This window comes from Porites lutea, chromosome 3 (genome assembly GCF_958299795.1).
Source record: "Porites lutea chromosome 3, jaPorLute2.1, whole genome shotgun sequence".
Taxonomy (NCBI): domain Eukaryota; kingdom Metazoa; phylum Cnidaria; class Anthozoa; order Scleractinia; family Poritidae; genus Porites; species Porites lutea.
The window spans coordinates 137477-162474 of record NC_133203.1 but is presented as its reverse complement, the minus strand read 5'-3'; the positions used below and the strand labels follow the sequence as shown (position 1 = coordinate 162474).

Here is a 24998-nt window from a genome sequence, read left to right as displayed (position 1 = left end):
ATTTTCGGATCACTAGACTTTCAGCTAGGAAATCCGAACAGATGAAAAATTTTTAGGGGATAAAAATATGCCTATATCTACCGTTTAAATACTAAAATATGTTTAACAGTGCTATGTTTAAGTGGTTTTAAACTATATTCTCCTTGGGTGCCCCTGCTAGGGGTCCAAATTTCGCAGAAATATTCATGAAACCACAAATATAATTTTTACACAAACATTAATTTTATTGACACTGGTTACTTCAACACCAACACCAAAATGAGTTAGTAAGACACAGTAACTAAATCACCACAATGTAGAACTAGTGGAGTACAAAGTTCTTTGGTCACATGTTCCAAGTGGATTCCAAAAGGCATCTAGAAAGGAAAGAAACAATGACCTACTTGTTAAACGATATTGCTACTAATACACTAATCAAATCAGAAATGTTCAGATCTATAATAATCTTGTGAGGACAATCAATTATTGATATTAATTAAGATCCATTCACTAGGACAGCGTCCCTGCCTGCAGCCTCTTTTTCCTACATATTCTAACAAGCATGTATATCACAGAAAAAGAGACACTGCTAGCAGGCAACAAGAGTGATATTTACAGGGTTAGAATCAATAGCACCTTGAATGTGTAAAACAGACCTTCCAGGCAATTTTGTCCAAAATATAGGTCACTGTCGAGTGTTGGAAGGAAGAAATACATATATGCACCGTATTGAGCGATTTTAACACTTACTCGTGACCCTCGCAGCTTGCCAAGAGTCTTTAGTGGCTGAGCACTTTTTAATCCTGTTTCTTGATCAATGCAAACCATTTGACAACGGTTACATTTTCCCTGACTCTGTGGGTTGAAAAGACAGGGTAACTTTTAGATGTCATGACTGTTATACAAGCAAACAACAATTCAGTAACTGGTAGATATATGTTCATGTAGCAGGTGCAAAACACGGTCCTTTTTGGAAAATTAAGGTGATTCATTTCCATAAAAGATATTTATTACAAAATACAACAAACTATCCATTAGTTATACCAGCATGATAACCCTTACAGGATATTATGAGAACACAAAAGAAGTTTTCAAATAAGGAATTGAGTCACTGGACTGTGTTCAGCAAGTCTGTCTAATCAACCAGTATTTTGATGTTGCAAACTACTCATAGGGCCGTTTATATAAGAGAACCACTTTACAGTGGCTCTAATAAAGTGTACAGTTGCTGTTAAGTTGTAACATGTTTTGAATAAAGAAACTACTATGAAATACCGGCCATTTATTGACACAAAGAAATTTCTAACATGAAACAGAGCAATGAGAAAATGAAATGACAACTTACCTTGAAAGACAAATCACCGATTTTAATCATTTTCCACTCATCTTCTCTGAAAGGTTCTTGTCCATTAACAACCAAGTTGGCTCTGAATCTGTCAATCAAATTGTCCACTTGATTTATCTTATCCTCTACCTGTGAATTAAAAAAAAAAAACAGCTTAATGATGAAAGTCTTCAAATTAAGTTACCATATTGCAAATAAGGTGGTCACTTTTGTGTAAAGATATTATGTAGAGTTAATTTGAATATTTGAATTTAACCCAAAATAGTTGAGTTTCTTTAAAGGTCCACCTTCTCTCTATCATTGCTTGTAGCCATGAAGAGAAACAGGTTTGGAGAAAGATCTGTTTAACAAATTACACAAACCCAACCACTCTTGTTCAAGTCTATCTGTATGCTACCTAATCTAACTTAGCAAGGAGCCCAGCAAAGACCATATTTTGTCTTTTAAATGGATTTTGAGAGGCAAAGAACAGAGCTAAATGTTTAAAAATTCATGAAGATTGACTTACCAAAAGGAGATCCAAATTTGGTTCAACATTTGTCAGAAGTTCACTTACGCTAGATCTGGTTATTAGGAGAAATTGTGATTCATTTGCCAAGGAAAGAGAACTTCTTTCATTTTCCCCTTGGTTCACTTCAAGCGAAAAATAAAGAATACAGAATTACATTATTAAAGTTACTGATGCAATAAGCAGGTGATGGCACTGATGGACTGATGGGAGGACTATGCAAATCAAGCAATGTTAAATAAATATTGTTAGCTGCAACCCAGGGGTCAAAACATTTGCAGGCACTGCTAAGTGGATGACAAGGACCTTTCCATGTTGTCTGATTCAACTTGAAAATCACGGGACCAGGTACCAAAAATTTCTCTTGAAGGAAATAATATTAGGGCACAGACAGTGCAAATTTAGACAATCTATACAAAGTGAAAAATAGCATTATTAAAAAGCACTTTTAACAATGGCTTGGCTGTAAATGTTCCAAACCCTTAGAATTTTTTGAGGAAATGACAAAAAAAAAAAACAGAGGTCATCTGAACAGAGTGAAAATATACCAGTCAATTTTTAATGTCCTAAAGCAATTTTTATGTTATCATTGCGTTGAAAAGGATGTTTTATCCATGTTGAAGTGAAAATAAGGCCAAAAAAGGGATTTTTATAAATTATACTATACCTCCTAATTTACAGGTACGGTTATCTTGCTTATGATGCTCAATCAGGCGACAGTTCCTTTTTAAAAATGTTGACATCCAGTGGGCAGCCTCTTCTCCACAGTCCAGAGCTGAAACCCTTAACATATTAATGAAAGACAATGAGATATTTACCATAGTTTTTATCATGCCTTTGTTCAATGTTATACTTATTCAACAATCAGTAGGTTTTTACCTATCTCCACAGACTTTGGTTTGACACAAAATGGCCTCGCGTCTCACCGTCTTATTCTCTGATGGTGAATGCAGTTGTAAAACCAGAGTCAACATTCCTGAAAAAACATATTAATAACTGCATTAAAACATGCAGTCATACCTGACCAATACAATACTGGTGATCACTGTATCCATTTAATTGTATAAAGTACTTACATTATTCCATGAGAAGTAATTAATTAAGTGCAGGAATATCAATCATAATTATAACAGCAACAATTTATATACTATGTAGCAGATAAGTCCAAAAATTATTACAAAAACAAAAAAAATTAAAAGAATTAATCCGTAAAAAGCTTGCTTAAAACGATATATTTTAAAAGAGTTTTCAGAGAGTCTATTGCTTGTTTTATGGGATATGGTAGAGTTCATTGGTCTTTGGAACAGGATTTCATAACTACAAATCACAAATACTTTTGGTGTTTATTGCATAAACATGTTCACAATATTTATCATGCTTCTCATAAACTATTCATACACGCAAGGCCAGAATTAAATTTTCTTCCAAAAAACATTAATATTCTCATGTCAGCAATGTTGTTTGTTGACACCATACTTGTAACATAAACTTTGAGATATTGCTGTACTCAGTAAACAAACTAGGAGGTCAATATTCTAAAACCAGAAAAATTTAATTTAATGATAAAGACTACTGGTATCTAATTTCTGTAAATTTATTTGAGAATGCATTCCTATTCTACCAAAAAATGTCCATTGAATCTGCCCCTAAAGCCAAAATAAATTAGAAGCTCACTGGTTAAAAATTTTTAAACCAAAGAAAAATTTGAACCACATTAGGCCAGTATGTACCTGGTGCTGTTAGTGAAAGAACACCTTTGTTGAGATCCAGTGAAGGCTTTATGTGACAGAGTCGTGGTTCTCTTTTTTGAGTTAAACAAACCCCAGAATCAGTAACAATCATCCACTGCCGATCATAAACAAATCCTCGGGGACCAACCTCCCATTCACTGACCTGGAATATAAACAAAAAGGAGATGATGAACAGCAGGTACAATCCATGTGCCAGTAATGAATCATTGCATTTTTTTCTCTTCTTTCAAAGTTAGGGAACAAATAATAAAAGTACTGCCTATCCAATAATGTTATTTTCACCTGATTGAAGTTTACCAGAATTCCAGCTAGTACATGAAAATACTTCACTTCTAACACACTTTCAATCAGTCTTCATAAACCCATTACCATATATGCATGAAGTTGCGCTTAATTACCTGGAAGGCTGCACAAGACTTGATAGGGTAAAGGTAAATCTTTTCTAGTCTAAGGTTGGTGTTCCTGTCAATATTATGATCCTCAACTTGATTACCCATTACAGAAGAGTGTCCCTGGTTCACAATAGAGATAGAAGATAACTTAGTCTGCTCCAAGCCACTTGAAATGCTAGTTTTGTCAACCACAGTAAAGTCACTTGCTTTCTTTGGAGGTATTTCAGGCAGATTTCTATACTTCGCATCCTCAGAGCAGTTCTTTTCAAACATGTCATCACATAACTTGCCAGAATGATTAATCAACGCTGTATTGGTCGCACTCAGCACACGGCCTTTGGCATCAGCTACAGTGTTTGTACCACAAAATGTGTCATTTGTGTCTCTCTCCAGAAAGCACTCTTCTAAGAAGTTTAAAAATGCAAGTGCATCAGTGAAGCTGGATATGTAGCCAAATGAGATTCTGACTGAACCAGTAGGTTTTCCTGCAATAAGATCTACATCATCACCACATATATGACCAGAAGATAGGTTGTTCTTGATTTGTTCATTTGACAGAATAAGAAATTTCTGACAGGCTCCTGTGTTACAAAAACATCCAGTCCTCAGGTGAATATTGTACAAGCTTGCCATCTTTTCTACCTAAAAGGTATTACATTAAATGTAAAAATTATTTTTGTATGTTTTTAGCAATTCAATCACTTTTCTCTAAAGTATCATGGTGGTGTTCTAGGAAAACTGTAGTGAACCCAAAAGCTGTAAAATTATGAAATCCAGCATGCCCAGCAACAACATCTTGTGCTGAACTTCCTTGCTTGTTGCAAGGCAAAAGTAAATAGGAAAGAAAACTGGCTTCTGTCTTTGAATTTTGATAACAAAGTTGACTGACAGCACTATGACAATTTTTGCTAAAAAAAAATTTAATGTGAAACCCGTCTTGTCTTTATGATCTAAAGAAAACAGTTTTTCAGTACCTCGCTATAGCCAACAAAGTCTCCATTTGCTCTCAATACATTGAAGTTTATGATTGGGCCTTGCTGAGTTTTGTTTTTAAAATCAGTCTTGCAGTATATTTTGCACAAGGGGTTGCCAGAAGCATGCTTCATTGCAGACATTTTGTTATATGTGTATAAAGCAAGGCTATGGGTATGATCCAAGACAGCATTCATAGATCCTATAAGCTGCTCATATACATTAAAAGCATGATGTAAAGCAATGATGTCCAGGTATGGAAGGGTCCCATCTTCAAATCTGAAATGAAAACATGCTTCAAATTAAGTAAGACTTCCATTGAAGAACTGTAAGTACCACTGAACCACTCAAAATGCAAAGATCTAATCAAGGCTTAAAAAAAATTGAATTCCAGCCACACATTTCGCTTGCTTGGGGCCACTTCTTGCTTGTCTTTGTGAATGATTTAGTTAGAAGATGACTTTCTTAGACCCTTGCCCATTACTTGTCCCGGAAGAAAATCTACTTGTCTTAAGCAACCCAATGGGACTTTTTCGAGCATGTCTAATTTGGTGATTGCTTAAAAGAGTCAAACAGGGGTCTCTTCTGGGCACAGGTCTGAACACATCTAATCACTCAAAGATAATTTAATGCTTAATTTTCCTCAGTATGTGAAAAAAACATTTCTAACTTACACAAATCAGAAAAAAAAAATCACAAATCAGTTACTCTGCAGACTATGTCAGTAGGAAAATTGCAAAGTTGCTACAAGATGTAATTTATGCATTAATCAAAAAACAGTACTTTGCATAACTCATTTATTGCCATAAGTGTCAGATATTGACATAGAGTGAAAAGTTGGAGAGTCGGACTGAAATTAACTTAACAACATGAGTCTCACACTTACAATGATTTTTGTGCTGCCATGTTCATATCATATTAACAGCTACCAATTCTGCCCATTATAGCTCTATTAACATGAAAAGCACTAATTCAAAATACTCACTTTTCAGATAGATTTGTCCTCAAGACATGAAACCTTTCACTTGAAATTGTAGCCTGCACTGTTCCTCCACCATAATAACACTTCCTGAGGACATGTGAACTGCTGTTCCTTACAATGAGAGCACCCAATCCAGTTGGAAAACCAAAGATCTTATAAAATGAAACTGGAACAAAATCTGCAGGGCAGGAATCCAAGTCCAAAGGAGATGTGCTTACAAATGATGCTGCATCCAAAAGAACATACCATTGGTACAAAGGACTGCATTTACCAAATATCGATCGTTGCTGAGTTTGAGAAACCCATTCAAGAGGATACTTGGCACCTGAGAAATTGCACATTGCAGGAAAAGCAAACAGATTATAGCAGCAGTGCTCATTCTGTTCTTCTGTAACACAATCTCCAATGTTATTGTGGTGCAAATTGTACATCTTTAAATGCAGGTCTTGCTCTCCTCTAGTGATATCATTTTCACTAACACATATAATATTTGCTCCACTATTCACAGCTCTTTCTCTGATACCAACCACTGAGGTGTGATTTTCTTCAAGATAGCAAAAGCAACTTCTGTGTTGACAACCATGCTTGTCTATGCCTGCTTGCCAGTGAAAACTCTCTGCTAGAAGTTTTATGGCATTGGTAGCACCAGCAGTGAAAATCACACTGTGACTTTCTGCATTAGTATTAAAGTACCTTAAAATTCTACTGCGAACTTGTTCAACTATATCTCCAGACAACTGACTGCTGAGGTTTCTACTGTGTGGATTTCCATAAACATTGTTAGTTAAGTCATCATACACACTTTTTATAACACTTTGTGGATATTGTGTTGCCCCAACATGATCCAGGTATGTAATTCCTGAGAAAAGAATAAAATCATTTTACATGGAAAACAACATAATTGCATAACGTTAACTCCCACTACCATAAGAGATGTTGTCTGCAATATGCATTAGTCAGCAAACTCTATCCCGACATGTACCTTGGGACCATAATTATTGGTAAGACATTAGCTAAGACTTGAGACATTTGCGGGGGGGGAAGCACTTATTTTATCACTACCCAGGGACCAGGAATTTACTACCCCTGGAGGGGAAAAAGTACTTTATGTAAGTGTCAATAGGAAGCTTAAGCAACATATAATGATGGCCACAGTGACGAAAACGTCACTTAAAAAGTGAAGTTGCCCTGCTTCAAACTTTATCGAGCTTATTCTATCTCCTTCAACATATTTATCAAATCTTGGCAATTCTTTCTGGAATTGAATTTTAAAAGATTTTTTTGAAGTTCAGAAAAAGAAGAAGAAAGTTGTTGCCTTGTGTATATGTTAACATCCTCCACAAAACATGAAATTAGACATTTTCAAGTCATGGTGCAGTGATGGCAAAGAAATGTACAAAAACATGTAATACATGGGCAAAGTTGTTGTTTTGCCAATCTTAACCTATTGCATTTATGCCATTCTTGCTGACGTGGCCATCACCTTTTCCTCAAGCTCTGTATATATTGTATTATGCACGCAACTGCTGATACGGACACAAAGGGTTTATATGTCTTCTACTTGGAGGTAGACCACCATTTCTGTGTTGTCATTTAAGTCATGCAAAGGTCCAGCTGTTTGAATGTAGGGCAAAGTCAGTACCTTCTTCTACAGTTATTTAAAGATCCTAAGTAATGATCTGGTCTGGGAATCAAACCCACAACACCTTACACTGCAGGCCAGTGCCCAACCAACTGAACTTATCCTGCCACAGTTAAGCCTGCTGCAGGCCCAGAGAATTTGACATTCCTCGTAGTGGGCAGAGAATTTAAAAAGGCTAGTGTTCAGGACTTTGAAGAGATGTTGATTTCTTTGCACTGTATTGAAATTTCCAGTTTAATTATGAGTTCACAGCTAGTGCAGGTTTGGGGGATGCATGGGTTGCTGCCTGGGGGGTCATTTGTTTCAAGAATGTCATTACAGTTTACCACGAGCATTTTTTCAGTCGTCTGTACGTTGGAGTTAGGAATACGCTTTAAGATGAGAAAGCTAGCTAATACGGTGTACTGTAGCATCCCATTACATAAGCTCGTTACGTTGCAAAATGGCGTTATTATGACCCAGAGCGGGAGAGCATTCTTCCAGTTTCTATCTATTAATCGATCGTTACCTTCGAGTCTATTAAACTCCTGTTTCCTGATGTTGTTTATTCGTCCTAAATATCCATACTGCTGTCCAAATGAGGCTAAAAACACAGCTTCTTCGCTCATGTCTTCTGTACTTTTCACTGGACGAGTTGAGGACTGAATCGAGCCTTGGATACTTCCTCATGTAAGGCTGCATAATGTGTACCTAAAATGGCGACCGCTAAAAGGGACATACGTCTTGTCAAAAGTCAAAGGGAAACTAAGAAGAAAATCGCATCCCCATTGGCAAAATATCCTTTGAAATAACAATTATATTAACAATCATGGAAGCAACTTCAGAACAGTTGTTCATTCTGAAGTTTAGCTCGTGAAATATGCTCGCTTAATTAAGATTATTAGGTTTGAATCATGGCAGTACAGTTTGTACTTGTTGTCCGTTTCTTTACCTTAACTGTCCTCAGATACAATAGTGCTGGACAGCTGTTTTGCGTTTTGTGTAATGTACCTGTTAAGTCGGCAATCTTGTGGGATTCACATGTGCTTGGAAAAAAGCACAAAGAGGTAATAATGGAGTTGAGATTATGTTTATTTTTATGCATGTTTATGTTTATTATGTTTATTTATTATTGTGCACATTTACACACAACTGTTTACTAGTTCACTTGACAGGAGGTTAATAATTCAGCATGCTAATATGCTGATTGCATTGAGGAAAGAGCATTTACAGGATGCAGAGCCATTTTTGAGGCATTTAGATTTGGCGGCAGTGAGATCTCCATACAACCACATACATTTTGTTATTATGCACAAAGCAACAGTTTTACTAATAGTTTTAAATGAATACAGTAGCAACATGTTTGCATGGTAATATATGAGGCTGTACAGAAATCTTACCTTGGTGGCTGGTTTGGCTCATCAGTGGATAAAAAGAATGAGGAAGGGATTATGGAGGCATTATTAAGTATTATGTTTGTGTATGTATTTGTCATGTGTATTAAGTTGTGGCTTCCTTGACTTAGCTGTGAAGGAAAAGAATAGTGAAGAATATTGTTTGAGTGTTATGCATTGGGTGGAGTAAATTGTGGCTCATTTGGTTTGGTAGTGGTGGAAATGAATGAGAAATGAGTTCTTTACATGATAGGTGTTTATTGGTACAGTAAATATAAAGCTTTTATTGGGCCAACTTACCTACTTTTATGGTCCTCCCAAGAATTTTACCATCCTTTTACTCACATAAGAATTCTTTTAAAAAGTTAGCGTGCATGCTAGCAATCCAATTTAAAAATGATCTGGACCAAAACATATGACACAAACCATCCTGGCCTCTTTAACGTCACTGCCCAGTGATTTAAAGGTGACAATAAACATTTACCATCTCTTGCAGAACCTGACAGTTTTTAAAAGGAAATCAAATAAAAGTCAGTCAGCCACAAATGAAAGACAACTCCAAGAAGTAAGTTTACTTAGTGTGATGTAATGTGCGAATTTAATGAGAACAGCATAGTTTCACCACAAACAAACCTTTTTATCAAATTGAAAGGTTTGTAAATGATTGTGGAGATTGAGTTAATGTGTTAACATTTGTATATCGTGTGATAATAGTATTTATTTTAGGAATTTTCTGCTGGGAAGTAAGGTTGCATTCAGGATGAAAATTCTTATTACAATGTAGATAACCTACACCTTTCACCTATTTATTATTATTTTTCATGATATAATTTTTAATTTCCAACAGTTTTTCAGCATAAAAGTGCCTTCAAAACAGATCATAGCTTTGTAAAGATAAAGAACTTTGCTGGTCAAGTGGCTGATTTTTCGTATTTTGCTTTCAATGTCCATATTAAATCTAATCAGATTAATCACTCATTGAAACTGACTTTTTCCAACCAGAAAATAACAACTGTAAAAGATGGTTTGTCAAATGCTAGGCCAGTGCTTAAGAGAACAAGCCAGGATGAGGTAAGCTGAACTGTAACCTGTCTGCAGAGCCATAAAGCTTTATTGTCAAGGCACTTGGTAAATTATTATTATTTTTTAATGACAGATGGAAACAGTTCAAAATACACCTGAAAAAAAGTTAAAAGGTAAGCATATGACATCAACAAAACCTGGATAAAATGAACTGCAACCCTATTCCTAACCTGGAGCCTGTTTCTTAAAATCCTGGGATTGTTTTGGGCTCAAAATTAAATATTCTAATCAAAATTTATAGAATGTAAAGCATAGGTGCTAGCTAACATGCCAGTCCATTTTGTTTTGTTTACTGATAGTTTTATCATGTTACCTGCAAAACTATTGAAACCTCTACCTTGAATGTAAACAAAAAACAGCTGTTTTTTAGGTTAAGCTAATCATACCTGCTTTTATTTCAAAGGTCCACTTTTGGTAAATTAATGCTTTGTATGTACAGCCCTGTGTGTACCATTAAATTTCTTGCGCTTATTTTTGTTCTATAGTCGATTCTGAGGAAAACACAGACAGGTAATTACCAATAAATAAATCCAAGTTTTGTTTTCCTTATTTCATGTCTTACAATGTAAATGCTAATTGAAGGATTTTCCCTGGTTATTAATAAAGAGAGAAGACCCATTCCACATTAGTTTTTTTGTTGACAGGACAGGTGGTTTTTTGTGACAATTCAAATCAAACAAAATTTAAGAATAAAATTTTATTGGTGAACTAAAAAGTCATGTAACTGTTGTTAAATTGTAGAAATTCCTTCTTCTCACATTTCGCTTCCATTTTTTTTTTCTCAAACTTTGTTTTTACATCTTAAAATTTTGTATCTGATATATTTATATAGTATTATGTTATTGTAATATTTGTTTTTAAAATCTTTTTGATAGCCACAAGTTATAGAGCCTATGGCTATTTAGTGCTACTCTTGTTAAGTCTTTAGTTGCTTACTATTTTAATACTAACAGTAATGATGCTATGAAATTATTAATCACAACAATCTTGTTTGTCATAATATCAAAAGATTGAAAATGAAAGAAGATGATGAAGTGAATAGTCCAGACACCAGTATAACAAATACACCTTCTAATTTACCATCAGGTGAGTTTCCATCGAGCAAAGAAAGTTGTGTCCGATAGCCCAGGGCTAGTGGATTTTGCTATCGGGCTTTTTGTTTTTGTTAAACACTTGCCTGATGGGAAGGTGCTTGTTTTTTTTGGAAATTCAAATTACAGAAAGATTGTAATCAATCCTGCCAAGCAAAAAGGGTTTTGGGACTAGTTAAAAGGACTTGTGGGTTAGTACATGCTAGCTACAGCTTGCCCGAATGCCAGACTGTAAAACTGACTCTCTTTGCACCCTGGTTTTGTCAAAGATGTACGAAAATTAATTGAGCTAGGATTATTATTCCACAAGTGCGTGTTGGATATGAGTTGGCTATAATCATCTCATATCCAGCGAGTGTTACTGTTTTACTAAAAACGACCACAAAATATTGAGAATTCTTCCCGACTTTTTTTGTAAGAACAACCGATTTTCAGCTTTCAGCAGACGCGTACAGTTACCATATTTTTATTATTTGGAGAGCAGGTATAGGGGCTCATATGCCATGATGGCTAAGCCAATCAGAGCTCTAGTTACCATTATCCAGTGATTCAGTTTTTAATAAATTGCCTAATTTTTTTTCTTATTTACAGACTTCTTTGATTCTCCACAACAGAGTGAACAAGCTGAACAAACACCAGACCCTGGGTACTTTAGTTTCTTACTTTGTTGTGTATCTCAGCATGGCTACTCAAACATCATTATATGAAAATGATGAAAACCATTTTGAAATTTTGATGAAACTCTTACATGTATACTCTCTTGTCAGAACTGCATGAGCTAAGAAACATTTATGAGTATTGTGGCATTTTTTTTTCTGAGATGCATTAAAAAGATTTGAAAAACGTATGTAGCCATATAATAGATAATATTTGAGGAAGATCAGAGGGTGATAGGCAACACATGGCAGAGGCATTTTTGTTGAAATGGATACTGTCGCTAATTTTTCCTTTCCTTTTTTTATTTGCTTCCTCTACATGACAGAGATTCCACAGAAGGTATTCCAGAGGGGTTTTTTGATGATCCAAAGTTAGATGCCAAGGTTAGATAAATTAATGTTTGTATTTTATTGTAATGATTATTTGTTACCTGCTTATTTGCATGTATCACTGACCATTAAGAATACCTTTTCAAGAGAAGTTTTATTTTAAAAATAAGATTCTTGCCAATAACTTTTTACTTTTAGGTTCGGAAAGTTGAGTACAGAGATCCTGCAGAGGAAGAGTGGGAAAAGTTTCAGAAAGCAATGCAAGTAGAGGCTCAGGTATAAATATGTGAAATTATAAACTATACACAAACATGTAGAATATTAAACAAACAAAATAAATAGTTCTGCTTTGTCACAATCTATTGAGCATGCCTGACCTATGCATCAGTGTGCTCTACACCTTGGGTATTTTTTTTATCAAACACTAATGATTTGGACTTGAGTTATGAGAAAAGTTTTATAATTTTATATTTACCAAGCATTTCTTTTTGCTGGCTCACAATGGTTCCATTGCCGCTCTCTCTCTCTTCTTATTATCTCTTAGTATGTATTCTGGGAGTTGTCAGGTTTAATAGGCTGTATTCTACTATCCAGCCCAGGTGTGCAAGTTATAAAAGTTAAAGTTATTTTCAAAAAGGCTTCTGTAGCATTATGTGACAAAGAGTAGCAGGGTTTTACTGTTAGTTAAATTTAAATGCTGGAAACAGTATTGAACTACCTTAGCTAAGGATTTTTTTTTCTTATAGGTATCACAGTCCATAGTAGAAGAAGAAGATGAAGAATCCAGAGTGGATAGAGAATTCTCAGAACTCAGTGAACAGAGGTAATTTTATTTAATTTTTGCCTTTATTTGAGAACATCAGTCTTCCTTTTCAATTCATGAATGTGCTATGTTTGTTATATTGGACTTAATTTCCAACTCCCAACTCAAAGAAACTGTCAGAAGGTTTGCTTTAACAATTTTCCTGTTTCATCTTGAGTAAAACAAAGTAAAACCTCCAAGCATACATTTATTGCAAGTTGTTACTCAGTTTGTAACTCTTACACCTAAGCACGACTTCCAAAAAAATTTTATGCTTTTAATTTTTTTTCTTCATTCCTACCAGACTGTATTATTTACGAGCTGGTTCTTTGCGAGACAAACAAAGTATTATTAAGGACAAAGTGTCTGAAAATAAAATTCTTCAGAAAGAATCACAAGAAGAAAACAACAGCAACAGTGATGATAGTGACTATGAAGAATTTTTTGATTGGAGAGCAAAGAAGGTGTCATGATATAGGCATGGTCAATTACAACATGATTGTGATCACGTATCGGAGCTTATCCTTTGGGAGATTCTTAATTAAAAGTGTTATGTTGTAAGGCCAGTCCGACAACTGCAGAAATAAGAATCTTCATCCTCTAAGTATGGCACATTAAATTTGTGATTTGAAGAACAATGAAGTTGAACAAGCTGGAGAACTTTAATAAGTGAGACTTGAGTGGATGTCATCATTCAAATGGGTACTATTTAAATGTTATAAATAAAACTAGAATTTAAGTCATCATGTTGCTTTTGATTATCCCAGCCATTGCTTATATACCAGCTATAAAGATACTACATATTTTTCGGAGAATTTTTGAAAGATGATGCAAAATTTCACGGAAAAATAGAGATTCCCCTCGGACCGCCGATAAATCCGTCCTTGAAAACTGCAGTAGGGCGCTGTTTGAACATATGCAGTGGATTGCGTTACATATTAAAACAACACCCAGGCACCCCTAAAAATCAAGGTATCTTGAACTCCTGCAGAAAATCCTGGAAAGGAAAATTTCAAATCCCCAAAAAATACTGCAATCATCCATCCCTGTCACTTGAAACCCCGGAGTACTCTCCTCGGCCAAGAGCATAAAGTGCCTACCACCAAGTCACGCAATCCAACCCTCACAAAACAGGCACCACAAGTTTTCTTATCTTATCCGCCGAGAATCCTTTCGATCTCTAAAGAATTTCAAACCTAATGAATTTTTCTTAGAATGTAAGAATTGTAAAATCTTAATGTACAGTCCTTTGCCGTGAATTTGCGAACGTTCTATTTTTATATTCCAAATCTTTTGAAAGTACGTTTGATTTGTTCGAGTCAATTGTTTTCGAATATTTCAATCGTTTGTGCATCTTTACAGCACAATGACATCGGTTCAGTTTCAGAAGGGTACAATGGGAGTAACTCCGTGTAGTTATTTGATGAATCGGTTGATTTGATAATGGTAGCCTCTGGGAGCTGGCCCCGAGCATTTTTGGGTGCTTGTTTGAAATATTCTAATTTCCCCCTTTAGAGGGGTGCAGGGCTCGGTGGCCAAGTGGTAAGGCGTCGGTCTCGTATACTGATAACGCTGTTGCCATGGTAATGGCGATGGTAAAACCGAAGATCGCGGGTTCGAATCCCGTCCGGGCCTTTTTTTAAATATATTTTTTTTTCCATAAGAACTGTTTTTTCTTCTTTTTTTGCTCTTCTTTCCAAACAAACCCCCATAATTTTTAAAATACCGTTTTGTAATTTCATCCAATATAGACCGAAGAAATGAAAAAAAAAAAAGCCAAAATAAAAATGTGTAAAAACCTTTTTTTAAATCGAAACACATTACTTTGAAAAGAGCAATCGACCCTTTTTTTTGGTCAAACACCGCAACATGAGGCAGTTTTAGATTTTTTTTATCTTTTGTGAGTTAAAGGACAGTTTTTAACCTACTGTCCCCATCTGTCTTTCTGCGTCTGTAAAACGGACAAATCCTAGCCAATCGAATGCACTATTTTGTACTATAACAGTACGGTAAGGTATCGAACTTAATAATTATATGAAATGAATAAATATATTAAAGGAAATTCAAAGTCATTTCCGAAAATTCCCTCCTCGAACCGAACATTCCCGAACATCACCGAAGCGTTGTGAGAAAGATCGCGGGTTCGAATCCCGTTTGGGCCTTTTATTCAAATTTTCTTTCCATAACAACTGTGCTTTTTCTTCTTTTTTTCCTCTTCTTTCCAAACAAACCCCCACAATTTTTAAAGTACATCCAATGTAGACCGAAGAAACAATAAAAAAAAGCCAAAATAAAAATGTGTGAAAACCCTTTTTGAAATCGGAAATTTAAAGTTACTTCCGAAAATTCCCTCCTCGAACCGAACATTTCCGAACATCACCGAAACCTTATGATCTCAAATGCATTCTGGGGTTGTATGCGTCAGCAAGACAAAGCTGCCAAAGCTGCCAAAGTTCATTGAAGAAACTTTTTTACAAGTTGAAAGGAGTGTGAAAACTGGAGCAGAACACTTAAAAGGTGAGAATGGTTATGAAAACTCCCTTTTTTCGGTGTGGTTATTTTAACTGTAGACCTAGCGCCTTTTTTTTCGCATCCAACTGGCACGAGCCCCATTTTAAACGCCAAAGCTACAATCCCAGACAAACGTAGTTGGGAAGGTTGTACAACTTAACTTGGTCCATTTTCATCCTCAAAAAAAGAGAGTTTTCTCTTTTGCTAATTATCCTAGAAAAATTAGGCGTACAAACATTAAACTTTTCCTCGACATTGGGCCTGGGGCGGGTGAAGGAGGGAAGGAAAAAAAAGAGGTCAAAAGTAGCAGCCTAGCTAGCTTTCCAACACTTTTGACGATGACTGTAAGTCCACGTTCCAGGTCCGACCTATAAGTAAAGTTTTCCTAGTAAAACAAAATACGACAAGAAACGTCTCGATCTGTCATCTAATAAAGTGTCGGCTTTTCTTGCTGTTGGTCTAGTTTTTTGACTGATTGGCTTTTTTTTTTGTTCCTGTTTGTTTCGTAAAGCCTACCTAAGCTCAGTCGATTGCATACATGTTTACTTTTGGCATAAGCTTGAATAAAACGCAAGGGGTGAACAAATATTTGCCATTGTGAAAGAATTAGCTGTTGAATTTTTGTGTTATCAGCCTTTTACATCAACATGAAAAAAAATTATCAATAATTTTCACATCGTAGTCCACCCCCTAAAGAACTTTTATTTCGCAAAGAACTAGATAAAGTAAACGTTGGTGAAATGGATACGTCTTCTTGTGTTATTGAAATTGAGGGTAAAAATGTAATATGTTATAAAGACTAAAGTGGAAGTCTAATGAAAAGGTCAAGAAGAGTGTAACAAGTGTTAATTCAATTTTATTTGATCCAGTCAGTAACACTAAATACACTGTTCGAATATAATACAATGCCGTATGACTCTATGTGGAAGAGAGGGATGCCAAGACAAGTTAATCTTTAGAGATTCAGCATAAACAAAGACTGTCACAAGTACATTGAGATATTTGTACAATAATTATTCTTACTACTAATAATTCAATAATACTAAAAAGAGATGTTTTAAAAGGTTAACATGGCCCTAACCTTAAGAATGTTACACGGCAAACTCAAGGGTCATCCAGATTTTCCCGCGCTTTAAGCAGCTGCACCTCAAGTCACGCGGCCCGCGTCATTCAAAACAGCGGGAAAATGGGCTTAGAAGCGGGTATAACAGCCTGCCTTGGAGAAAAATTTAGGCAGTTGTGGCATACTTCCAGCAATGGCGGAAAAGGCTCGTCAACAGGCGAAAGCTAGGCTTTTGTACATTATGCTTCTGCTTCCCCACTAAAATGCTCCACCTTAATGCTCCATTATTCCCAATGCTTGGTCTCCCCAAAAAAGTCACTAAAATGCTCGGATAATGCTCATTAATATACAAACGTTTTTTTTAATTAACTTCAAAGTTTACACTTACAAAAACATGCAAGTGTTGCAAGTAACAATGACAACGTGTACACGTTCATAAATACAGTCAAAAAAACAGCTGTATTAGGTTTTTTGTGAATTTTGAGTTTTAGTCTTCATTTTCTTTAAAAACGCAGGAGCTTGTGGGGCATGGGCTCCTGAAAAAAGTTAATTTGTATTTTATTTTCTCGGAAAAATTAATTTTCCGGGGAAAATGTCACTAAAATGCTCAAATAATGCTCAATCCTTTTGCCTCACTAAAATGCTAAAAAAAATGCTAGCATAATGTACAAAAGCCTAGCAAAAGCAGTTTATCTACTGCGTTTTCCCTCTGCGTGTAAATTATTCCACATAAACATACCTCTTTCCAATTTCCTATCTGTTAGGGCAACTAATTGAAACATGTTGCAAAAGATAAGGGAAATACCTTGTCTTTTATCCATAGGGTGTGCCCTGGAAGGGGATGTGTTTGCAAGAATGTCAGCAAGAACAAGTAGCAAATTGTTGTCGAACTTCGCCGAAAGTTTAAAGACACGGGATAACAAGGACGATGAAGACAGGGCAAAGAACATGTATTTAGAGAGTCTGGCCCCAGGAACGGTATGAAATTTTGAAGGAGGGAGTTATGCACCTGTATGTCAGTTATCTACATATTGTGGACAGTGAGAAAGAAAGGGGGCAAATTTGAACTGAAAAAGATGCACAAAACGTCGTTTTAGATAACCCCAGGCACAGATTCAACTCAGTCCTTTTTACAGCCAATGTGCATAAGGCAGGTCCGCACTCTATTCCACTTTTAAAATTGACCTTTTCACTTTCTCCATGACCTAAGGTCGAAAAATTTCTTAAACTCAGTTAAACAGACCACAGACTGTTTGCCGTTTAATTCTTCTTTCTTGCTCGCCTCGGGTGCCTGTGAGGAATGAATGACAACTGTTCAATATCTAGTTTCACCTGCGAATGGTAAGAAATGAATATAATTTAATCAAAATCTAGTCTCTCAACAAAAATGTGATGTTTTATATTGATAGTTTCTAAAGCAGATGTGAAAGCTCTATCACTAAGTAATGTTTAGGTATTAAGGCACATAACACTACAGGCACTAGCATACCGCTTTGCCATTATGAAGTGGAAAAAACATTTTTCTACATAGCAAAATAGTGTTGCATTTTTTAGGCCATCACTCCCACATGTTCTACTGCGGCTCCCTTAGAAACATAAGAAATCCAGATCTTGCACACAAAGCATTACCATGACCTACAATGTTTTCCTCTCTAGGTGAAGTCAATTGTAGACTCCAGGGGACTTCTACTAACGTGGTACACCCACACATATCTGGGGAAAAACATAACATTGCCACTTTTGGAAACGTCTCGTCTCCTGTGCAAGGGCTGGCTTTTTGTATACCAGACTCACAAATAACATCCTTCGTGGGATCTGTATGTGGGTAAGTATACTACCCAACAGACCCTCCAAGAGAGACCAGGCCCTACCTGAAAAGGGCAGTTTTGTACAGCAATGTGGTATATGAAAGAGGAGAGACTTTCACAAGTTGCAGTATATGAAAGAGAAGGGAATTCTGTCCGTTTGGTTTGTAAAATGACCTAGAAGGGGAATTAATGGTTTAGAGATTTAAAAGGGTTAGGGGGTTCAATTTCAGGGTGAACCCTGAACGGTAACCCTAACCACATGCATAACCAATGGGCAATCCCAGAAAATATCCATACCCAACCACGGACGGCTTCCATGTTTTAACCCCCCCTTGCCCTCAGAATTCCATAATCGTGAACCCCCCTCCCCTTCGGAAATCCTAAAAGCCTTCTGTGGTATAATATGGATATTTTCTGGAATCCCCCAATGCCCCACCCATCCTCCACCATCCCTGGTCAAAGACATTACATCATTGTCTTGAAAACCCAGGAAAGTAATTAGCCTAATTAGATTGATGAGGTAGAATGGTTTCACAATCAACATCACATGACATTCCATTTTTCCAAAAAGATGTGCAGAAAGTTGGCCATACAATGTCAAAGTTATTGACATTGCACAGATTTTCAGAAATTGTAACATTTCACCAAAAATACATAATATCCTGTTTAGCCTTCCAATTTGGGGTATGTAGCCTCAGGTGAAGTTAGCTGTAACTAAGTGTAAGGGCCCTTAATTATAATAACAGCTCAGATGAAGTGATTCCAACACTGACATTACAAATGAATGTCTGAGATGAAGTACCTAACTCCCCAGTTGATGACATTTCAGCATACAGGATCATTTCATAAACCAGTGTACCCTAAATGTGTGAATAATAATTGTTGCCATTTTCAGCACGTAGCCAACCAGCACCAGAGCCCAGCCAAGAAATACCCCGAACTGGGCTCAACAATAATGAAATACTTAAGAAAGGAAATAGGTGAAATGGACATCCTGCCCAAAAAACCGCTCTTCAAGCAGGACTTAGAGTTCATTGTAGACTCGATCGGGATGGTAACACCAGCAGCATTGCAATGTGAGTAACTAACCAAAAAACCAATGCAAAATGAGGAAATCCATGGCTTAGGTTAATAATGTTGGTAACAATCTTCAGTGTCATTATCTGAATTGTAAGCGTCACATCATTTAGGAGGGAAAACATACCCTAGCATGATGACACAGAGCATTTCATAACCCTTCATCTTTCTGGTTGAGAACAGTAATTAAAACTGTGGCTGTTTCTGCCTCTTCTAGGGTACCTGAGGAAATCAAAAAAAACATTTCATGCGTTTGTTTAAAATGGACAAACCTTCTGACATCGCACAACCACATTATCTAGTACAGCGGAACTCCGCCCTATGGCCATCTTTTTTTGGCTGCCCGGCAAAAATGACCATGCATTTTCTTTAAAAAAAAAAACCTTTGTTAATACAGTCATCCGTTATTACGACCACACTTTTTGGTCCCATTGGAGACCGTATTAACAGGGTTCCACTGTATTTAAAATTGTATGCTGTAACCATGCTAATGACCAAGATCAAGCAATGTCTTAGGCAACATTACAACTGAGTATAATGTATTATAATGTAACAACAGAATGAACTACAAAGAAATTGGTACAAGACACTTCAGTAAAGATACTTTTTTTATTGTTGTAGTATCATTCCTTCATTGCCTGTCATCGAGTTGCGGGGCAAGACCGGCCAGCTTGGTCGAAACGTATGTCTGGGAGGGCATTGAAGAAGTGAGAGATGAACTTGGTTTAGGAGAGTATCCTGCTGGGGAAGGATTATGCATTGGAGATGTAGAATTCAGGTGCGTTCCTTCCCCTTTTTTTTGAACAAGCAAAAAATTGGAGATAAGAGTCTATTGTGAGGGCTGTATTCTACAGAGAACCCCACAACAAGTTGATTAGATAATGTAAATGTTGTTTGGGCATATTTTTTGGCATAAGAAAATGCACACCTGGGGCTCCATGTCTATTCCAGGAATACGAACCATGGGACCTTGACACCATAAGCAATGTCCTGACTGACCGTTACATTTTTTACTAATAATTACAATTTATGAACTTACTCCTAGATCTGATGCCAATCTGCAGGTGACCATGGCAGTCACTTTCACACACGAAAAACCCCAAGCAAGCAACAAGAGTCATAAGTAAGAATTTCTGCAAAATAATGTGCCATAATTAAAAGCAACCACTAACTCTTTGGATAACAAGATATGTATTGTGGCCCATTTGCGTACCTTCTGAATATCACAAATGCTAGTTAATATAACTTCCAAACTGTCAAATATTGGAAAAAATGGCTTGGCACGGCTAGGAATGACGATACAACATCTGTTACGCTTCTTCTGATAACGTCATGAGGAAATGATATTCGCGGTCTCTTTTGTCTCTGTTTATCTTCTTTCTGTTCGTTGGGTCTTCAGCTGCAGAGAAACCTAGATTAGTCACTAAATCTCAAGAAGCAGCATTTACGACATTTGGGTGTTTCAGTTATCTCAAGGAATAAGTTGAGTGGGAAAGTAAACAGGGTTTTCATCTATTGTCATGAAACATGTCTTGTTAAATGGTTGCAAGAATAATGAAAGGTTACCTTGCAGTTTTTTGAGCGGTTCATATTCCCTGAGGAATTTCTCGTATTCCTCAGGGAATAATGCTTCCGCTTCACTTTGGGTGCTTATGTTCTTCTGCGGCAGCTCAAGCCTGAAATTGTAGGGAGTTAGCATATTTCTTAGCCTACTCACTCTTTCCTCTTCTGTTCGGAGATCTGCAATTAAAAAGAAAAAATCTATCTTGTTATATCCTATCATTATGTTAGCTCTACTACTAAAGACGTATAATTTTCATTTCTCGAGGTTCTTACAGGTCATGGAAAACCTGGAAAGTCAAAGAAGTTCATTTGCCAGGCCTGGATAGTCATGGAATTGGATGGACCATCATGGAAGCTCTTGGTAAATGAGAATTCTGTCATAGAGATTAGATACTGTAGATTTCATAAAGGAAGGAAATTGCATGCATGATAGAGATGAGTAATCATGGCACCAATCTTATTGAAAAACAGAGCTTGTGTTTGTTTAACTGATCTATGTTAAAAAAGAAACCCATAACAAAAGGAAAGTTTTGAGAAAAGTTTACAGTGACAGCTTCTAAGGTCATAGAAAAGGTCCTGACATTTGAAGAGCTTAAAAGAGTACAAGATTGCTGTGAGTTATCAATCTGACAAATGCTGGACTGTGAAGTTAAAAGTGATAGACATCAGGCCATGCCTACCTGGAGTTATCAATGCGAGCGTGTCCGAATACTCCTCTATGATTTTCTTGATGTACAAGTGTACAACTGCACTCTTGGGCGACCACCCCCCCAGCCTTCGCAGTTGATCGACCTGATTGTCGCTGAAACGTCCGCCATTCTCCATGGCAGCATTTATAACGAATCTTGTCGCAAAACCCTGTAAAAGACAAAAAGTTGCATTAGAACTCTTCACTCATGGAACAAACTATACTTTATTGGATGCAGATTGTGTGCTGACTGCAAAAATTGGTCAATCCTGCAAAATGGAATTTCAACTCTGATCTGTTTGAATAGACGTATCATCCGACTTAAGCCATTCAAGTTATCAACGTCACATTTCTTTTTCTTCCAGGTTAATGATTTGGGAATATTCCTGGGCACACAGTTCATTGATCTTTGCCTCCACAGAAAATCTCTGTGTTGATCTGCTATGGCAATTGGAATTTATTCACACGTTTAACAAATGTTTCATGATTACAATATGTGTAATATGAAGACATAAGGAATGTGAATGGTTTGGAAGATGTCTCACAGTTGTGAAAGTACAGTTGCAACGGTTGGAGAATGGCAGCTCAAATAATGGCAACCATTACTAACCCTGCCTGTTATTTAACTGACGAAAATATATGATCCAACTCATTACTGGTTGAAAACAATATGGCTTGTCATACATCGACAATGATGAAAGAGGTTTGTTATGTTAATTGGGGTTTCTAACTTCACGCATGTTAATCAGAAAGTTGAAAACTGAGATTGCTCATTCCAGACCTATCATAGCTCGAGACATAGCACCCTGTATTGTACAACAATGCTTTATGCAACTCCTTAATGGAGGTTACTGCAACCTACTTACCAATCTTTAAGATCTGTGCGACAGTTCTTTTGGATTTAGCCCAACTCTACTAATGCTTGAACTGACCATTTTGGACAGTTGTATGGTGGTGAGTGATTTGTTCTGAAATTATTACAAAATTAAGAATGTTAGAGACTTGTTTATTTTCAAATACCAATGTTTTTTTCCGCCTCATTTGATTCTAATCCATAACATGCAATAGTGTTGCCTTAAATGAGCTGACATGAACATCCTGTTCCTAGCCATTTTGGTTTGCCATGATCTTTTTCTCGGGCTATATACAGCCTGGACGATATTGAAATTCAGTGCGAGTTGGTTACATTTGCACCAATCAGAGAAGGAGAAATGTGTTCAATATTAATAATGAGGTTAGTCTGTGGTTTCTAGCCTCTAAACATAGTGATGCAAATTCACCTGCATGCAAGTAAAAGATCAACAGAACATAACATGCAGCTACACACCTTCAGTGTTTGGGTAGACGTGTCTACCTGGGCAAATAATGGCCAATTTTTGGCCTCATCTTTGTAGACAAAATTTTTCGTGTTCCATGCCTCTATTGCAGTTTCAACGAATGCACCCCGTCTTGCCACATGCAGAAACCCGAGGGTGACAGGGCAGTAGAGGCTACCCGCTTGTTTTGGTGTCACCACAAATGTGCGTCTGTAGAGAAAATCATATGTCCAGTTGAGCAAAGAGAAATATCATTTCCTTTATTATTATAAACTGGTTTTTGTATCGGTTTTTTTCATACGTGTTAGAACAAAAACACTCGCACATACCTGTTCTGTTCTTGAATCAGAGCAAAGTCAGATGGAAGTTGTTCAGAAAACGATGTTTAGTAATGCTCCCAAAATGCGCGAAAGCCAAAACCGCCGAGTCCTGGTGCTAGGGACCTTGAAACAAAGGTTGTGCGGGGTGGTGGGGGGTTGTGCAAACCTTAAATAAAAAGTTATAAAAATGTACTTTTAAACAAGTATACATTGCACTCGCTGTATGCTATGCAATATCTGACATTCTATAGTTTTCCTTTACTTGAGGGAAGCAGAGCTAGAGGGGTGGTCATCCTGCCATACTTTAATAACTTCTTTCTGGTTGATGCCTAAAAGATGACGGGACGAAAACTGAACCTGTACAGGGCTTGATCCTCAGACAACTTATGGTTTGCATTTGAGGGCGCACCTCATTTAGGAGGGAAGATTCCTTAATACAATTATATTAGTCAAACAAAGAAAAATTACAAGCTATATTAAGTAATGTATTTAAAAGATATAAGTAATAAAAATTGTTGCATTACCAAATTATTCTTTAAGCTAATTTAATTTAAGTTTATTTAATTACGATCTTGCTTCGTAGCAAGTTCAGCTTTAACTCTCTTTAAAATCCGTCATTGTTCAAAGTATGGTAAAAATTATCTTTGACCTGTTCAAAAGTAGATGAAAGGAGATTTCGTTCTATTAATAGCAGTTGACATTGAATCCCAAAATAATAGATTGTGCTCATAGGTGGCTTGCAAATTTTATGGTGTCGTTTCCAGGACAAACCCGGGGGTTCACTAATCATTGATAAAGAGGTTTTAAAAGGCTTGTGGAAAGTGCACTTAGCTTATCCGGCTAGTTTACAGGCACCCCACTCAAATACTCGGAAACAAATAATTCAATTAAATTGGGTCAATGACAATGTGTGGGTCAACTGAACAGAAACAGGAGCTCTTCTTCTTTTTCCTGTGGATTTCTTTAATGAGACTTATCTTGTATATCTTGTAAACCGTTGTTAGCTTCGATTGAACAAAATACCATAATTATTTGTTGATGTGGTGAAGGATTCCCTCAGACAGGACATACCGTCAGATGGAGTTTACTTGTACCGGGAATGCATTTTACTTCCGGAATGGTGCTTTAGGGGGTTTGGGTGAGGAAGTTAGTAAATTGGAGGTTGGACACTAGATGTCTTTAGAAAAATATACCCCGTGCTTTGTCTTGACTTATCTTTTGTAGGAGGTTTGGAGAAGGCCATAAAGCTGGAAATTCATAGAAGGTATTATATAAAGGATCCCCATGCCATGTGCAATATACTGAAATGACTTTTTAGTCTGCTCACAAATGGAACAAAGTCCATCTCTGGGGAGTTTGACAGTACATTGTATATCGAAAAATGACTGTTTGATTTAAAACAACCAGTCATGATTGCGGGCTTGACCGTTTCGTTACTATCTAACAAAGACGGTGAATAACTGAAAGCCCAATGTGCCTCGATATACATCTTCCCAAATTTGAACTGCCAACTGATTAAGCTATAGAGCCTCCTATGTTGTTTTCAAAGGGTATCGCTGTTGTAGTATCAAGTATACTTGTATGTGACAAGCAACTTTTCATTACTCATGCGAAGAGGGAAGTGGAGCAAGCGAGAAATGACCTTCGTTCTGACTTTATTTGAATCTGAAAATCTTTTGCCTTGTGACTTGTTATCATTCTGCCATTTATATTCATTATTGCTTATAGAATTGGAAAGTTTTTCGT

At 36.6% G+C, this 24998-nt stretch overlaps 2 protein-coding genes, 1 long non-coding RNA gene and 1 other non-coding gene across 4 annotated transcripts; 2 read left to right on the top strand and 2 right to left on the bottom strand.

Annotated features, from left to right (window-relative positions):
• Positions 1-200: 200 nt before the first annotated feature.
• Positions 201-8222, bottom strand: LOC140930077 (molybdenum cofactor sulfurase-like). Its single transcript, XM_073379736.1, has 11 exons — positions 8080-8222; positions 5933-6788; positions 4950-5226; positions 3982-4617; positions 3563-3725; positions 2712-2808; positions 2500-2615; positions 1833-1957; positions 1325-1453; positions 730-834; positions 201-356 (listed from the first exon to the last, which is right to left on the bottom strand). Exons 1-11 carry the CDS (start codon positions 8177-8179, stop codon positions 264-266), a joined length of 2697 nt encoding a protein of 898 aa, XP_073235837.1. The 5' UTR covers positions 8180-8222; the 3' UTR covers positions 201-263.
• On the top strand, positions 8193-13561 carry LOC140930078 (zinc finger protein 830-like). Its single transcript, XM_073379737.1, has 12 exons — positions 8193-8349; positions 8521-8617; positions 9441-9509; positions 9947-10015; positions 10101-10140; positions 10513-10537; positions 11037-11113; positions 11710-11764; positions 12101-12158; positions 12303-12380; positions 12851-12927; positions 13211-13561. The coding sequence occupies exons 1-12, from the start codon at positions 8267-8269 to the stop codon at positions 13377-13379; spliced, it is 897 nt and encodes a 298-aa protein (XP_073235838.1). The 5' UTR covers positions 8193-8266; the 3' UTR covers positions 13380-13561.
• Positions 13562-14431: 870 nt separating this feature from the next.
• Positions 14432-14541, top strand: Trnat-cgu (transfer RNA threonine (anticodon CGU)). The gene is made up of 2 exons: positions 14432-14467; positions 14506-14541. It is a non-coding gene; the product is annotated as a tRNA-Thr (tRNA).
• A 2455-nt stretch (positions 14542-16996) lies between these two features.
• Positions 16997-20529, bottom strand: LOC140929667 (uncharacterized). The gene is made up of 3 exons (XR_012164764.1): positions 20405-20529; positions 19493-19587; positions 16997-17771 (listed from the first exon to the last, which is right to left on the bottom strand). It is a non-coding gene; the product is annotated as an uncharacterized lncRNA (long non-coding RNA).
• Between the last annotated feature and the right edge of the window lie 4469 nt (positions 20530-24998).

Bases quoted from the DNA above. Each gene is read 5' to 3' on its own strand.
- LOC140930077 (XM_073379736.1), bottom strand. From the start codon at position 8,179: ATGAGCGAAGAAGCTGTGTTTTTAGCCTCATTTGGACAGCAGTATGGA. The intron at 5,227-5,932 runs GTGAGTATTTTG...TTTTCATTTCAG, and splicing joins AGGACAAATCTATCTGAAAA to ATTTGAAGATGGGACCCTTC. The intron at 4,618-4,949 runs GTACTGAAAAAC...AATACCTTTTAG, and splicing joins ACTTTGTTGGCTATAGCGAG to GTAGAAAAGATGGCAAGCTT.
- LOC140930078 (XM_073379737.1), top strand. From the start codon at position 8,267: ATGGCGACCGCTAAAAGGGACATACGTCTTGTCAAAAGTCAAAGGGAA. The intron at 8,350-8,520 runs TCCTTTGAAATA...TGTCCTCAGATA, and splicing joins GCATCCCCATTGGCAAAATA to CAATAGTGCTGGACAGCTGT. The intron at 10,538-11,036 runs GTAATTACCAAT...TAATATCAAAAG, and splicing joins TCTGAGGAAAACACAGACAG to ATTGAAAATGAAAGAAGATG.